Source organism: Miniopterus natalensis, chromosome 3 (assembly GCF_054644295.1).
Source record: "Miniopterus natalensis isolate mMinNat1 chromosome 3, mMinNat1.hap1, whole genome shotgun sequence".
Lineage (NCBI taxonomy): Eukaryota > Metazoa > Chordata > Mammalia > Chiroptera > Miniopteridae > Miniopterus > Miniopterus natalensis.
Genome location: NC_142083.1, coordinates 50,689,924 through 50,707,866, shown reverse-complemented (window position 1 = coordinate 50,707,866; position 17,943 = coordinate 50,689,924). Strand labels below are relative to the sequence as shown.

Sequence of the window (17,943 nt, the reverse complement as noted above, 5' to 3'; positions counted from 1 at the left end):
AATTACATGTAACTGTTCAGTTTGCAATCTTTTATGCTTCTTTTGCTCTTAATTTATTTGAAACCTGGAGAACCTTTGGTTTCAACTCTTTCTGTGTTTTTCTGGGTAATTCCTTTCATAAGGTATATTCATTAGCCTTATGGTTTTATCAATCTTTATATCTATCTATCTATCTATCTATCTATCTATCTATCTATCTATCTATCTATCTATCTATCTATCTATCTATCATCTATCATAATCTATCTATCAATCGTCGTCTATCATCTATCCATCATCTGTCTATCATCTATGGATGATGGTGGTGGTGATTTTTATGAACAGGCTAGATTCTTCCTAACTACCATTCTTACTTTTTTGAATGACTCTGGCTACTTGCAGATTAGTGAGTATGTGTTTGGTGGTGAGGGGGCACGTCTCTCTGTTTCCTCCTCAAAAACCAGGTTGTGCTTCTCATAGCCAGTCATTGTCAAGATTCTGTGCTGTGGCAGTCCCGCCTCCTCTCCTTCCTCACCCTGGCACACTTCAGCCAGTTTCTCAGGTATGGATTGGCAAGGAGGGAGGTCCTAGACGATAAATAGCACGCTTCCATCTTCAGCCGCACCTCCCCAGCCAGCTTTCTGTGTTGCGGACCTGAATCTCTAAAGGGACATCTCTTACCTTTCCTGTGACCCACCCAAGCCCACAGGTAGTACTCTATTCAGATTATTTGACCTACACTTTTCAGGAATATGACTCTTGTTTTGAAGGAAATCATTCTCTTTACGGTCTGAGGAGGACTCTATTAGTCCTAATATCACAGTACAGTATTTGGTAAATGTGCTCTGCTTGGGGTCACTGTTTGTGGCAACCTCCAAATTATATTAAAGATGGAGTTTTTGTTTTCCTTTTATTTGTAAGTTGCATTGAGACATCTCAAGTGAGAAGAGTGAAGTAAAAGTATCTTTATTCTATCTTTTAAACCAGAAGTCCCCACCCTTTACCTTTGAAAAGTACACAGTATCCATATCGTTATTGTTTCTTAAAAGGAGGTGACTTTGGCTTTTAATCTCACATCAGCACAATTTGTCATTTTTTTTCGTATTCGGATCTCTCTAGGGGTCCCAAATAGACAAAGGTGGCTAGAGGATTGGCCTCCTCTGGCTGCTGCTACAGAGTGTGAGCCAGAGTCACCCTTGGTGCCCTCACATGCTCGCCTTGTCCTCTTTTGCAGTTAAGACTAATCTACCGAGTAGAGGAGAGGGTGTGAGAAGCAGGCCAAACAACTCTGAGAACCTCTTCTCATTGAAAGCGCTGGCTTTTAAACTGTTACTTTATTGGGATGGAAACTATGGTGTAAAATTCAAAACACATTGTAGTTGTCAAATATTGAGTTTGATTTATGAAGCAGTAAAATGTTTGCTAAGAATTATGTTAAAATAATCAACTTAATTTCACTTATGCCAAAATGCTAATTGAAATTAAGGTCAATATCTGTCGGAAGACAGTAATTAATCTGCCTCAGCTTGTCCGTCAGTCAACTGCCTGGCAAAAATACAGAAAAGGGAGGAGAGGTGAATTTAAGTTTTACAGCTTTCAGTCAGATTCTGCTGCAGATTTCCAAATGGATTGAAGAAACTTTCATAAAAGGAAGACATTTCAAGGAAAATTAAGACCTTGTCTTCAAACCACTGCGTAAGATTGAAGGGGAAAGTAAGTAAGCATTGGAGAGGAAGGCGAAGGGGGGGAGGCTCTTGATTTTTCACTTTTCCTTCGGACACACCCAGGAAACAGCTATATGTGGATCTACTCCCTCTGAAGAAAAACATGGGAACTAGTTTCGAGACTCTTACACATGGGGCGAATGAGGCAATATGTACATCAAGTGGATAGGAAGGGCTGAGGCACACTGCCGCCCAAGCTCCACCCTGGCGCAGGGCCTTGCAGTTGGGAGGGAACCTCCACCCCCAGCTTCTTCCTGAGGGGCGAAGTGTGTGAACCGCACACGGGACACTCCGACTCTCACAGCTGCCACCTGGAAGACTGGCTCCCAATTCACCTACGTCCGAGAGCTGATGGGGTTCATGTGTGCATCCCCTGGGACCACAGAAAACAAAGAGGTGGTTTAAATGGCCATAGGGTTTAAAAAATGGGTAAAGGACCTGAACAGACATTTGTCCAAAGACAACATATAAGTGGCCAACAGGTACATGAAAAGATACTGGACATTACTAACCAGCAGGGAGATGAAAATCAAAACCACGATGAGCTATCACCTCTCACCTGTTAGGATGGCTATGATCAAAAAATAAAGGCTCAATGTTGAAGAGTGTGTGGAGCAAAGGGAACCTTTATACACTGTGGGCAGAAACATAAATGGGTACAGCCATTATAAAAAACTATGGAGGTTCCTCAAAAAACTAAAAATAGATGACATCCAGCAACCCTATTTGGAATATACCCCCAAAGGAAATGTAGTTGGTACCTAAAAGAAATATCTGTACTCCCATGTTCATTGCAGTAATATTCACAATAGCCAAGCTATGGAAACAACCTAAGTGTCTGTTGAGGATGAATGGAAAGGAATTGTGATACACACACACACACACACACACATGCACACACACACACACACACACACAAAGGAATATTTTCAGCCTCAAAAAAGGAGATATTAGCATTTGAGATGACATGTATTAACCTGAAGGGCATTATCATACGTAAAATCTGCTAGATGCAGAAAGACAAAACTGCATGATCTCACTTATGTGTGGCATCTAAAGAAGTGAAATACACAGAGGCACAGAGCAGAACGGTGGTTGTCAGGGATGAATAGGTGGGAAAAATGGGAAGATGTTGGTCAAACGGTACACGTTTCAGGCATGTAGGATGAATCAGCTTAGAGGCCTAATGTACAGCATCATGACTGTACTTAACACTGTACTGAAGAATGGAAATATGCTAAGAGTAAATTTCAGGGGTTCTGTTCACACACAAAAAGGGCATTATGTGAGAAGATATGTTAATTAGCTTGACTGTAGGAATTGTTTTATGATGTATACATATATTATCAGGCTGTACACCTTAAATATATGCAATTTTTATTTAATAAAAAGAAAAACAAAGAAAAAAGAACAGGAATGGAGCAAACAGTTGCCCATCTTCTCCTTGATATTATTTCATTCATCTCTCGGTTTAAATTAAATGTTTGTTATTTTATCCTGTATATAAGACAGGATTTAAGCCTATTAAAATAATAGGCTTGTGAATAATTTGCAGGAAATAAATGGTTGGAATGTCATCAGTATGCCATCAAATTGAATCAAATTCCAGGTTTCATTCAAAATGGATGTTGGGTGTTTATCTTCTTTGCAAAATCATGGCACACCTAAGTAGGGGTGTTTGTTATGCTATCTTGCTTCATAAGTTACACAAATATTATAAAATTCTTTTGTATGTATCAAATATTATATATAATAAAGTAGAAATTGAATATATTTTAGAAATATAAAATGTATTTATACATAATATAATTAATTATATATGTATGTGTGTGTGTGTGTGTACAAGTATTAATCCTGTAGATTCTCTTTCCCTGGTCTGTATGGTGTTGCCTGCTCTGAACTTTCATGGCTAGTGCTTAGGTTGGGCCCTTGCCATTTCTTACCTTTTTTGCTGCAAAAGGCTTCCTTTCGTCTCATACCTTCGTTCTGTACTCCATCAATTAAGTTACTAATAGAATGTCACTAAAAATTAGAAGTCATCCATTTACTTAAAATCTTCCCACAGCTATTTATAACCTTCTACATAAAGTTCAAACACTTCAGCTTGGCCCGTGAGCTCCTCCTCATCCAACTCTGAGCCACTTCTCTAGCTTTATCTCCCAGTCTCCCATCTCTCCCTAAATGCAAATTCCAAAATATCAGAACTAAAATACTCTTCTCACAGGTAGGCCTTTGAACATGTCACAGTAATTCATCCTTAGTTCTTCTGAATACATTATTCCTCCTATGGCACCTTTCACACTCTTCCTTGTCTAGCTGACTGCTACTCAAATAGCTCAAAACTCATCTCAAGTGTTGCCTCCTCCAGGAAGCCCCCCCATGCCCCAATCTGATTTGGATATTCCCATAGCACCCAGGCTTACATTATAGTGCTCACCTCGTTGCTTATATTTGTGGCTTTGTTTTCCCAGGTAGACTGTAAACAGCTACAGGAAAGGGGACTGTGCTGCTGAACCCCTGAATCCTAGCATACTGCCTGGCATATAAGTGCGTAATACATTTTTGGTGAATTGGATGCAGAAGTTTGTCTTATGTGTTAATTATCTAATTCTTATTTGGTCATTAACATTTCAGAGTGATTAACAAGATGGAGGTAGGGGGAATCTAGGGGTGAGGAAAGAGGTGCTGGCCGAAGATGTAGACTTGGGAAAGAGTTCGTGGTCAGCCATTTCAAGCTATCTTTGATGTTTCTACCACAGTAGTCCTGCCATTGTAAATGCCTACAGATATTTACTAAATTATATACTATTAATTCTTTTTTAAAAAATTCTCACCCAAGGATATTTTTTCGATTGCTTTTCAGAAAGAGTGGGAGGGAGAGAGAGATCGATTGGTTGCTTCCCACACACATCCCGACTGGGGCTGGGGTTCGAGCCTGCAACTGAGGTACATGTTCTTGACCAGAATCGAACCTGGGACCCTTTAGTCTGCAGCCGACACTCTAACCACTGAGCCAAACCGGCTAGGGCCCCATTAATTTTTTTGATTTAGAAATCTCACACATACGATATTATTCAAAATTTTATCCATTCGCAATAGTTGCCTTTTACATGTAATTCTTGTATATTTTATTTTATTTTTTATTTTAATTTTTTAAAATATGTCTTTGTTGATTTCAGAGAAAGGAAGGGAGAGGGAGAGAGAAATAGAAACATCAATGTTGAGAGAGTCGGTGATGGGCTGCCTCCTGCACGCGCCCCACTAGGGATCCAGCCCACAACCTCAGCATATTCCTTGACCAGGAATCGAACTGCGTTTGCCTGGATCATGTAGGTCGATGCTCAACTGCTGAGCCATGCTGGCTGGGATAATTCTTATATATTTTAAATGTTTAATCAGAATTTGATACCTTTGGGGATTTTATATGTGGTTATGAGGGTGTGTCTTTGTATGGATGTTGGCATTTGGATGCTGAGAGCTGTAAAGACAAGACTTGTCAAGTGGATTGAACTGGACATTCTGAATAAGGGGGTTTTACAGAAACCTTGAATCTCACAGGTAGCATGAGGTTTACACTTTTATAACTATCATCTCATCAGTTAAGGTTAATGTAAAGGCAGCATCTTGCTTGGAACAATATAGAACTTATTTGGGATTGACAATTCAGTAACCAAGAACTGACTACGAAACATAATTAATATGCTGCTTCTCACCTGGCTACTCTTCCTCGAAGGTCTCCAATTCCTTGAAGGTGTCTGTTGTTTAGCTCTTGCACTGCAAAATTTGTTCCTGTGACTGCCTGGTCTCGAACTCTTATTTGGTCTTCTAAGATCTGTAATTTGAGTTAAAATTCCTATTAATTTCTCTTCACACACAATAAGAAAATATCATTTAAAGCAGAAGTTAAAAATTGAATGCATTTCTTAGTTAGACTGACAGTGTAAGGGAGTGAGAGAGTCCTAGTCAGAGAGAAGCGATCCCTGCTTTATCCCAGGGAGGCAGCAATGACTTGATTCCAGCTCATTGTTGCCAGGTGGGAAGGATGGTTTCACAGTGTTTAAACAGAAGCCAGAAATCCAGATTTTATGTTAAATCTCTCAATGTTTAAATATGACATGTTATTCAAAATCTTTCCTTAGTCATGTTTTCATTATGTCTTGGTGTTCTGAAATAGAGCTGACTGTCCTATACCACCAGATTGGTGGTTCCAAGAACAGTAGTTTTTAATGTTTTTGCACTAATAATATAAATATTAATTTAATAATTGAAAAAATTTGCTTGTCTATAGAAAACATTTATATTTTACTTACATTCAAACAAATTCCAATGTAAAGTCAGGACATATAAAAATAATTTATATTTACTCAAAAAACTGAGAGTATGGGACTTTGGAAAACACAAATTTGCGATGTGGAAAAACATTCAAGTTTAGTTGCTATATATGGCCAAAGCCTGAACTATATTTAAACTTACGTTTATGAATTTTCTGAGGAAAAGAAGAAATTTGTAGCAAATAAATTATAGATGTTTCAAAGACCATATACAGAATCATGCCCATTTGTAAGTTGGCAGATCAAGACAATTTAAGAGCAAATAAAGCTTTAATTGGAGACATAAAAGTGTAAAAACACTAGCTAGAATTTTTTTATTTGTTTTTGCATGTGTGTAGATAGATGTCTTAGTCTGGATTGCTATAAACACACACACACACACTCCCTCACTCACTGGGTAGCTTATAAAACCAGAAATTTATTTCTCACGGGTCTGGAGGCTGGAAGTCCAAGATCAGGGTGCCAGCATGGTCTGGTTCTGGTGAGTGCCCTCTTCTGGGTTGCAGACTGCCAACTCCCTGCTGTGTCTTCATATGGTAGGGGCTAGGGAGCTCCGTGGAATCTCTCTTAATACTAATCCCATTCACAAAGATTCCGCCCTCATGACCTGAGCACCTCACCAAGGCCCCACCTCCTAATACCATCACATTGAGCATTAGGATTTCAAAATATGAATTGGGGGGCACTAACATTTAGATCATAACAGTAGGTGTTGTTATGCTTTGTTTTGGTAAAGAACAGTGATGAAAGGGAACTTGCCCTACTATATACCAAAAAATTTTTATAAAATAAAGAGAGGTAAATCAGTGTAGCTAAAGAGATATGTGTAGCTAAATAGATCAATGAAATGAAGACCCTGATAAATGTAAGAAAGAAATAGGCTGTACCTGAGACTCACAAATCAAAGGGGGAAGAATTTCACAAATGGTATCTGGTAACTTACTCAGAAAACAATTCATTTAGATCCTTATGTCATACATCAATGTAGATTTTAGAAAAATAGATAACAAAAACATAAAATGGAAAACCATAAAAATAACAGATAATAGAGGTGACCATTTCATCTTGAATAAAAAAACTTCTATTTTTAAAAGTAATGAAAGAAATCACAAAGTAAAATATTGGAATGTTTAAGTTTATAAAAAACCTGTAAAAACATTGTAAATATAATTAAGATAAAAACTACAAACTGGACAAACATTTATAACAAATTTTATTGACAAAGGTTTTAGTGCTGTGCTACAATCAGCATGCACCTGTTTGTGAGAGGCAATTGTATATGCCTCTTCTCATCTTTGAGCTCAGTAACATACTGTTGGTGTTTGAAATCAAGCATAGTGAGAGTATTTACACTATGGAAATAGGCAAACACCGAAAATCAGATTTTCATCACCCAGAAAAAAATTGATTGCTGATTATTAAACACTTACCAAAGTACCACTGGTTATTATCTTTAATTAATAAAAATGCACATCAAATCAATAAGAATTAGAAGAAACTAACATCTCCCCTAAATAAGTTAACTAAAGACATTAACAGGTTATAGACAGAAAAAATGCAAATTATTATAGTGACTGTTAAGAAATGAAAAAAAGAGATCTCGTTTCTATCCCATCAAATTAGCAAAGATTAAAACAATAAATCTCAATGCTGGCATCAGCACAATGAAGAAAGCACTTTCATATAATGCTAATGGAAGTATAAATAATGATAAACTTTCTGGAAACCAATTTGGAAAAATGCATCAAAAGTTTTCACAGTGTTCATCACCTGGTAATTCTACTTCTAAGAATATATAGTACAGAAATAATCCAAATGCTGACACATATCTATGCACAAAGATATTTCAATATTAGGAAAATAATTAAGCAAATTGTGGTGTATGCAGCATGCAAAGAGATTTTAATGGCATGCAAAAGACTTTATGTCATAATTTTATATTTAAGATTGTGCTTACAAATGTAGTCTCAGCATCCTAAATGGAATGTTGTGAAGGACTAGAGGGAGATACATATGAGTGTAGAGATTACCACTTGGTGGTAGAATTATGAAAAAATTTTTTCCCAGGTTTTAAATTCCCCCCCTAAACTTACAAAATAATTACAATGTACAAGTATTACTTGTATAAGTTTGGGGAAAACACAATAAAGCAATGTTACACATAAACTTTTTTTCTTGAGTTAAAAAATAAATTAATTTTAAAACTTATAATTAGTTGGCAGCTTAAAATAAGAATTTGATTTTAAAAAGGAACAAGCAACTTAACTGCTGCAATTATCGTTAATTATAAAAATTTTCAAGCTTTGACTCACACTTAGATCTATCTTGCCAGCCAATTTGCAAATAGGCTGATCTGCTTAATGAGTTTAGATTCTTTTAAAATACTTGAATAGCATCCATTTCTCTACAAAATGCTTATTACTTTATAGTCATTTACTAAAGGTAGCCTAATAGTTTTTTCTTCATAATATTTTAACTATATCATCTACAGCCTTTAAAACATCTTCTAATTCAGTTTTCTACACAATCAGAACAGCTCCCCTCATTTTTGTTATACATGCAAACCTTTAATAAGATTGTAAATATTTTGAGATTTTACAGCTTTTGGAAAATGTTTCGGCTTTGTCTTTTTTCAGAGCTAATCTGAGATGAAAGAAGCTCTTAGTGAGACTTCCAGAGATCTGGGAACACTTCTTCCCTTAATGCGAATATACCTTTATTGGGATATAATTAATATGTATTAAAATGTACAAATCAAGTATATCTGGATAATTTTTATGAATATAATCAACCATGTAACAACTACTCAGATCAAAATATAGAGTGTTCTAGAAACATTTTGATATTTCTGAGAAAGCTGTTCTCTTTCCAATCACCAAGAAGTTTTGACTGCTAAATTGGGATCCTGTTTTAGTGCTGGTCCTACACTCACTTGATTTTCTCATCTCACAGGCACTGAGCCCCTTATCTCTAGTCACTATCGTGACACTTCATTATGCCTGGAAACAGCCTTAAGCGATTTTAGAAGCAGACTTGACCTTTAGGCCCTGGAGTCAAAGCATTATGTGCTAAATACCAATAAAGAGCTTTTTAAAAGTTCACTAAGGTTTGTAAAATTTCTACTCTCTCTCAAATGCATTATGGGGTTTGCCAGACCATGTAGACAACAAGTAAATTAATAAATACAGAATTCTCAATTTTAAATACAAAATCATGAGAAAGTCATGGATGGGTCCAATCTTGCTTTTGTTGTTGCTGTTGTTTTGTCTAATCCACTATTCTCTCTGAGAGTATAAAAGGCCATATGGGAGGGGATTGTCATCAGTTCTCATGACATAGTTTTGGCAGCTTTCTAAAGTATATTCTATGAAACCCTTGCCTGAAAGTTGCCACCCCAGATTGGTCATGTCCATTAGCATTTTAAAAACAGGGCCCAAAAACCTGTAGTAAAAACCTGTTTATCATGATTTAACCCAAACATTTTTTCTTTTTCTTTTTTTTAAAAAATATATCTTTATTGATTTCAGAGAGAGAAAAGGAGAGGGAGAGAGAGAGAGAGAAACATCAATGATGAGAGAGTCATTGATCGGCTGCCTAGCCCGCAACCCGGGCATGTGCCCTGACCCAGAATCGAACCCTGATCGCCTGGATCCTAGGTTGATGCTCAACCGCTGAGCCATGCCCAGCCGGGCCGAGGCATTTTCTTTTTTGATCAGAAACTCTATTTAATAGCTTAAACATCATTCATTCATTCATTCATTCATTCATTCATTCATTCATTCATCTTTTCAGGAAATATTCACAGAGTGCTGACTACCTACCAGCATTCTCATCATCTGGTATGGTATTTAGCAGTGAACAAAGCAAAGTCCCTGCCCTCATGGACATTATATTTTAGAATGGGAAAACAAATATAGACCTTGGTTGTTTGCGATAAGTGCTATGGATAAAAATAGTGTAAGGTTTAAGGGAGATTGTGACTGTTGGTTGGGGTGGACAAGGGTGCTATTTCATAGCATGTCAAGGAAATCCTTTCTGAGAAGGTGATATTTGAGCAGGAACCTGAAGGGAGTGAAGAACATTTCATAGGAATTTTTAGGGGAAGGTGATCCAGCCAGGGTGAATCAATAACAAGGGCAAATGCCCTGGAGCCAGAGAGGCAGGGAGGCAGCAGGGGCAGAGGAAAGGAGAGAGCAGTGGGGGATGGAGTCAGAGAGATTTTGAGCGTCAGATTGTAATAGGCTTTAGACTAACAAACACCTTAGCACAATATTTGACATGGTGTTAAAAAATTTGTCCTTGATGTCACATAGATGTTCAACAAACATTTTTTTGAATGGAATGTCTTCAACTTTTTGGCATAAATGAGAGGTTGTAATGCTGAACTGTTTTCCTCAAAAGGCAACTAAATTGCAATCATTTAAGCCTAAACAATAGCAACTCGTTTCTATAGTTGAAAAATGACATTGGTGGTTGATAATTTGTCAAGCAATGCCAACATACGGGAAATAAAGAACTACCTCAATGTTTTGGCTGAGTTTTTTGACAATGCTGGTGATGGTCTGGATATGGTTCTCCAGTAGCTTCCTGGCAAGCAACTCCTCTTTTCGAAAGCCTTGGGTCCCATTAAGACAGGCAGAGATGTCCTCCTTGATGCGGGAGGCTTGTTCCAGGAGAAAAGCTATGGTGCGCTCCTGGGTGCTCAGCCTGTCTTCTAGCTGATTTCTCTGGGTGTTTGGAATGACAGGAAGAAAAGAATGACCCCTGGTAAGGAAAAGGAAACAACACCAGAGCTGTTATAAGAATGAGCGTGGAGGAGTCAGAACCAGAACTCGTATCCTCACTTCTCCCATATTTTCTCACCTCTGACAAGTCTGGTAGAACTTTAGCACTTGCATTATTAGGATCTTGGTTTATATCTCATCTAAGAAGCAATTCTTACTTACGCCTTGATCTTGTAGCATGCACTTTTCATGTTTCCCAAGCAAGAATTGTTCCATATTTTCCTACTATTCTAACAAGCCGAGTTGGGTCCACATAAATTTAATATCTGTTAATTCTGTACTGAAAACAGGGCTGCTTTCTTATAGCTGGAAAAAATGAGAGCTCAAAGACAAAGATTAATAAGAATCAGAAGTTCACTGAAGAGTGAGTGAATGGAATAAATGCGAGAAGGCAGACAAAAGCTAGGGCTTTTTAATATTGAGGCAAAGAAACGTAAGATCCTGACAGCCCCTATTGATATTAGCATATTACTCCTTCCCTTCACAGGTAAACTTCTTGAAGACAAACTACTTTTGTTGTGTCTTTTTCTTTAATGTACTTTGCTTAGAATTGCGATCTAGTCCCTGAAGTCATACACCAGAGATTTTGCTTTATTTAGTGTGTTCCTTAGAAGCAGGTCACTAAGTTCAGCCTCTACTTTGGGGTGAGAGTGGGGGTAGAATTGGGCTTAACCTCTTGAAAAATGGAATATCAAAGAATTTGTGGACATTTGAAAACCACCCCTCTACAGTCATGTAATGGCTTCTGTCTCCAGTTGCACCATTCCCTGACCCTGTTCTCCCATTGCCCTTGTTAAGCAGCATAAAATAGCCTCCACCGGGTGAGATTCCTCTTTCCTATCACCTGCCCATCTCAACAATGAAGAAGGGGTTTCATTAATCAGATTTGCTCAAAATGCTCTTCTGGAAAATTACCAAATGGAGCCTCGTCTAGATAAAACCCGTTCTCTTAAAACCCCGGCATGCTGACAGTGCTACCCGGGACGGATGAGTCACAGGCAGAGTGGGGAGGCTGTCAGGCCCTGCTGATGGTGACACACAGCCTAGTGGGAGACCGCAGGTTTGCTCATTATTTGCCTTGAGCTAGTGCTTCTTTTGGGCCTCGAGACAATCTACAGCCTGGATTTGCCAGGGAAAGGGTATTTGATCTCCAGTCTTCAGTTCTATAAAGAGACTTGTAAATTATGCTGCATTCCTCTCAAAATTCACACCTTCTCTTAGGAGTTCCCGGTGTGGCAGACACCGTAGGTTATCTTGTCCACAGCCAGCCTTCCCTCCTACCTGATGCTTCATCTTCCTGCCCCCCCATGCCCCTCCCCCCCCATGCCCTTCAGGGGAGGCACGCTACTCATGGTGACCCTGTCACTCTGGGCTGAGATCCTGTTACTTTAGGCAGGAGGATGTGAAGCAATTCTGGCCAGTGAGACTCAAGGGGAAGCCTACTGCGGGGCTTCTGGGGAAGCTTTCTTTGCCTTCAAGAAGAGACACACAGGAAGAAACTTTCTTTCTCTTTGCTGGATGGTGTCATGTCTGTGCCTGATGCCTGAAACTCTTGAAGCCATCTGCTCATGAGGGGAAAGGTGATGGCTGGGAGGAAGGGTAAGAAAACCCTTGGTTCTTGATGATGTTGTTAAGCCTTTAAATGAACCGAACTCTAGATTTTTTTATGTGAACTAATCAGTGTCCTTACATTTAAGCCATTTTGGTTGGAGGGTGTTGTTTTGTTGTGTCTGGGTTTTTTTAATGCAGCTAAAATCACTCTGTCTGTATCTAATAACTAACCAATAAAATATCAGTTGCAATAGAAATTTATCAGTTAGTCAGAATTTACTAAATGTCTACTCAAGTCCATACATGATATAGAATATTTTCGTCCCTCAAGGAACTTAGTCTAATTCAGTGTTTCTCATAAAAAAAACTTGAGTTAGTCTCATGGGGGTGGGGAAGGGAGGGAAGCTGTTAAAATACAGATTCCTTGCCTCAACCATAGGCCTACTAAAGCATAATCTTTGGGGTGTGGACGGGAGAACAAGATATGTGTTTTAAATAAGCGCGTATGTGATCCTAATGTATTATAAAGACTGAACAGCACTGCTTTAAGACTGGTTGTGTGAATCAATGAATAATAAAAGGCAGGATATATAATAAAGTGCTGAAGTGTGAAATATGGAATATGAGCTCTCACGTTATGTAGATTTTCAGAAGCAGCTGGCAAGTTGGAAGGCAAGATAGACTGAGGGTAGGGTACAGGTCCTACCACTTACCAACCAAGCGTTTCAGTTCATTTATCTTTAAACAGGGCTAACAGGGCCAATTCACCGTATGGTTGTAAATTCTGAGATGACGTGTGAGAAGCATGTGCCACACAGCTGCTCTGCTATCCAGGGTTACAAAGGACCCATGTGCACTCACTCTTCCCGGGTGCTGTTGGCTGGTGTCAAGATTGTATCCAGGGAGAGATGAAGAAGCAAACCTGAGCCAGCAGAGGAGTCAGTGGAACAAGGCTGCCACTCTGCTCAGATGCCAGTCTGTGGTCCTGCCTGTCAGAGCTGGCCTCAGTGTCCTTGCTATTGGGCATGTTGGAAAAATCCTTTAATAGGGGAGCACCTAGTGCTGTATCAGTGTATTTGCCTGCAACCATGGGGACAATAAGTGACAAATTCTGGACTATAGTTATTTCTTTTCCTTAAAGTTTTTTTTTTTAAAGTTACCTTTATATTTGTGTTCCGTTTTCAAACTTCTTTTCATACCTAAGATTTACTATTAATTGAAGTGTTATTATTACTACTTATGAATGATGCTTAATGAAGCACCTAATGATGCTGTTTGGTTCTCTTTACATGATTCCCACAAGATGAACACAGAGCTTATATTTTTTCCTATTTCCATTTACCATAAGAAAAGAGAATGTTGTTTCCAATCTTTCTAAATTAACAACTGGAAACACACACATATGAACAGTCTCAGTTTCCTCAGAGAGATTCCCCGTGATGCCATTGTCCAAATCATCAGATCATCCAAAGAATAACTGAGGCCTTTTGCTGCAGCAAAATGTGGCCACCATGATTCTTTTCAGCAAATAAAAACCATTCACCGCTTCATTCGTATGTGTATGACATCAGTGGGACTGATATGTAACTTTAACTGTGAAAGGAAATTTAACTGAATATTCCAGACTAGTCCAGATGGAGTTACTAACCACAAGAGGAAGAATTCCTGGGGGACTTTCAGAGAGAGATTTGGGATTTACATAAATCATTGATGATGTAGCTGGCAACTGAATCTGAACAGATTTTCCACAAACTCTGAGTTCTGTTTCTCAGCAGTTCGGTGTGACTTGCACGAGCTGTGCTGTCGCTGGCAGATGCGCTGGTGCATATAGCCTCTCACTCCTCTGCCTGTTCTGTTCTTGCGAAGAGAGAACTAAATTTACTTAGAAGCTTCTGAGAACCATTTTGGCAACCTGTTATTCTCAAAACACAAAAATTAGAAAATTTAACCCCTTTTCTAGAACATGAAAGGGCATCATAACTAACTAAAATTTTCAGTTTTGTGAGATCTAATATCTGACTAGTTACATCCGCAGTGCACAGAGTCCTGACATGCACACACGCACCCAGACACACACACAAATATATAATATGTATAATATATATGTATATAGAGATATTTTACAGAACATTTTGATACCTCACACAAATAATCTGAGTGTGTGTAGCAATGAAATTGAAAATATATTTTCTAAAGTTTCTCCATTACAGATGGATTTTGGTGACTACAGGAGATTCCATTGCTGAGCTTTGCAAAGGGCTGAGTGATCTAGGGAGGTGAGGGAGGCAATTTGAGTTTCTGTGGGCGAAGTCCAAGAGGAAGCCAACCAAACCAGCAGGGTTAGGGCAGAGCCTGCACGGGGGAGCCTGGGAAGGGGGGGGACAGCAAACAGTGACCAGGCCAGGAGGAGACTGGAGAAAGAAGCTGTGGATCTTTTACAAAGAAAAGTTGTATGAGGCAAACTCCTCATATTCAGTACATTTTAAAAACAAAAATTACGGAATTAATGATGTACCTGTTGTGATTGGCTTTCTTATGGAGGCAAGCCCGTTGGCAGGTATTCCAGAATGAGGGCTCGTGGGTGTCAGGGTTACACCGACAGGTAGAATGTATGTAAACTGCAGCAGCGAATGGTTTTGATGACTTTTGGAGTTCCTATCACATTTTGCAGCGCTCTTGAGACACTTTCCCATATTACCTTGCTATTTTGGAGGGTGTGTGTTATTTATGTGAATCTGCAGGGAAAAGAGTGCTGTACTTGGAGTCAGAAGACCTGGGTTCAAGTTCTGCCTCTGCCACTGACTACCCTCAACCTCTTTTAGGTTGCCCAGAAGAGAGTTCCTTGTCTGTCTTATGGAGATAATGACTCCTGTCCTATCCAATTGGCCTAGGAAATCAATTTAAATAATGTATCTCAAGTGCTTTGTAACGTCTGCAAGTTTTATAGACATACATTCCTATTATTGTTATTAATAATTATTAGATGGTATTATGGGCTGAACTGTGTTCCCCATAGCAACATATGTTGATGTCCTAACCCCTAGTGCCTCAGAATGTGACCTAATTTGGAAATAAGGTTGTTACGGATATAATTAGTTAAGATGAGGTCATACTGGAGTAGCATGAGCCCCTAATCCAATATGACCGGTGTTATAAGAATAGCCATGTGAGGACAGGGACACACAGGAAGAATGCCATGTGAAGATAAAGACAGAGATTGGAGTGATGCATCTACAAGCCAAGGAATACCAGGCATTGCCGGCTGTCACCAGAACATAGGACAGAGGCAAGTGTAAACTTGGGCAAATATTTGATTCCTCTGAACCCCAGTGTCTTGTCTTCATCTTTAAAACAATGATATTAACCACCTCTTAGGGTTATTGTGAGGATTAAAGAAGATGATTAGCACTGAGTAAGAGCTGGAAGCTATAACAATAAATGTGGTCAGCAGGGCCAGGACTGTTCATAGAGGGTCCACTAGGTAATAAAAAACCAACAACCCAGAGTGCCCCTGTACCCCTTTCTTCATAAGCTGTGCAGATTATTTTGAGCTTTCTCACCTGGGAGCTAGTTGGCCTCAAAGATGGATATGATATTGTAAAATGAAACCTGAAAGATCTACAACCTAACATGACTTATCCCATAGAAAACTCAAACAGCAGTGCTTTGCCTCCCTTTCCTGTCTACTGTAATGTGAAATATCCATCTCCATCGTGTACTAAAAAAAGGAATCCATCATGGCATAATAAAATATCTGCCATGGTGCTAAGAGAAAAAGCTTGAAGACGAATACTTTCCAGATCCTGAATGCCATATTCTATCACAAGGAGAAATCATTAATCATTGATTATTTTGACCATTTGACTTATTGATAGTTTTATGTATCCAGATTTTAAATACCATTTTCTGGATGTCAGCCAGACCCTCATCTTTCCAAAATGTACTACTGAGAGAATACCTGAGATATATACTGGCTATAGCCCAGCCCAGACAACTCCTCAGTACAGAGCAATTTCATTTCCCTCATCCAGATAGCATCATAGTTCAAGTTTATACTCCTCTCCTTTTCATTCCAGCCCTCTTCACCCCCTGGTTGTTTCTGCCACACCACAGGAACGTTCCTGCCTTAGAAACTTTGTTCTTCTTCGAGATAGCAATTTGGCCAACTCCCTCACTGGGTCTTTACTCAAATGTCAACTTCTCAATGAGGCCTTCCCTTGTCAGACTTTCTAACAATGTGTGTTCCTTCCTCCTGCTAGAACAGAAGTTCTGTGAAGGCAAGGACCTTTGTCTGCTCTGTTCACTGATGACTCTTCAAGTGCCCAGCATAGTGCCTGGGACACATAGTAGATACTGAATGAATATTTGTTAAGTGAATAAATGGTAATAAACAATTTTTGAACACCAAAGAATCTTAGGGATGGAAGAGACCTTATAAATTATTTGATTCAGTGGTAAAAAACATTTTTAAGTGGCGCCAATTAAAGGAAAATAAAAAATAATTTATGGCTGGAATTTGTTTTCCATTCAAGATTAAACCCCATGGGCAAATAATGTATGTTCTTAAACCTTAGTCGTTTTACTACATGAAAGAATATTTATGAGAAATTGTGGGCAGAGTTGAGAAATAGAAAGTAGAGGCATCTTCTTAAACCACATCCTGGAAATAAAATTTGGGTCTTATCTTGAACAAGACAGCCCTTGGGAGTCAGACTGCTCATCACCACCACTTACAACCTCATTCCATTTTATAGAGAAGTCAGAGATTGCCCAGAGAAGAGACCTTTTTTTTTTCTTCTTCTTTTTTTCCCCCCTCAAGGTCACATAGCCGAATAGAGGCAGATTCAAGAATAGACTGGGGTGCCTGGCCTCCACGCTGTGCTCCTTTCACCAGCAGAGGAAAAAGAAGAGAAGAAAAGCTTTGGTGCTTTCTGCTCAGTTAAGCTTAAATGAGCACTGGATACGCTGTCATAAAATCAGTGGATGTCTGCTCATTGAGAATGAACATATGGAAATCAGAGCTATTTACTGACTTTAATATAGTGTCACCATAATTGTCTTATAAGTGACTGCAAGTATTCCACCTCCCTTGCCCCATGGGTTATTAATATGACCTAGCATTTAACAAGCACTAATACAGTATGGGTGTTGCTCCAACTGCCAGAGACTGAGAAAGGCCCTCAGTCTGCCTATCTTTTTTTTTTTTTTTTTTAAATTTTTATCTTTATTGTTGAAAGTATTACAGGTATCCCATTTTTCTCCCCCAATTGACCCCCTCCACCTCGCTCCCACCCCCTCTCCAGGCCTTCACCCCATTATTGACTGTGTCCATGGGTTATGCTTATATGCATATAACTTCTTTGGTTAATATCTTCCCACCCTCCACTCCCTTCCCTCTTTCCTCTGAAATATGATCGTCTGTTGCATGTGTCAGTGTCTCTGGATCTATTTAGCTCATCAGATTCTTTTGTTCATTAGCTGCTTCTTAAAGAAGACCCTTCAACATTTCCTGTAGTGCTGGTCTGGTGGTGATGAACTCCTTTAGCTTTTCCTTGTCTGAGAAGCTCTTTATCT

General features: G+C 38.9%; 1 protein-coding gene across 1 annotated transcript in view; it reads right to left on the bottom strand.

Annotated features, from left to right (window-relative positions):
- FAM81B (family with sequence similarity 81 member B) overlaps positions 1-17,943 on the bottom strand; it is a 45,800-nt gene that overhangs the window by 19,741 nt on the left and 8,116 nt on the right. The window contains exons 4-5 of the mRNA XM_016216136.2: positions 10,555-10,798; positions 5,417-5,535 (exon numbers count right to left, since the gene is read on the bottom strand). Of these exons, the coding sequence (XP_016071622.2) occupies positions 5,417-5,535; positions 10,555-10,798 (363 nt within the window). The remainder of the gene's footprint in view (positions 1-5,416; positions 5,536-10,554; positions 10,799-17,943) is intronic.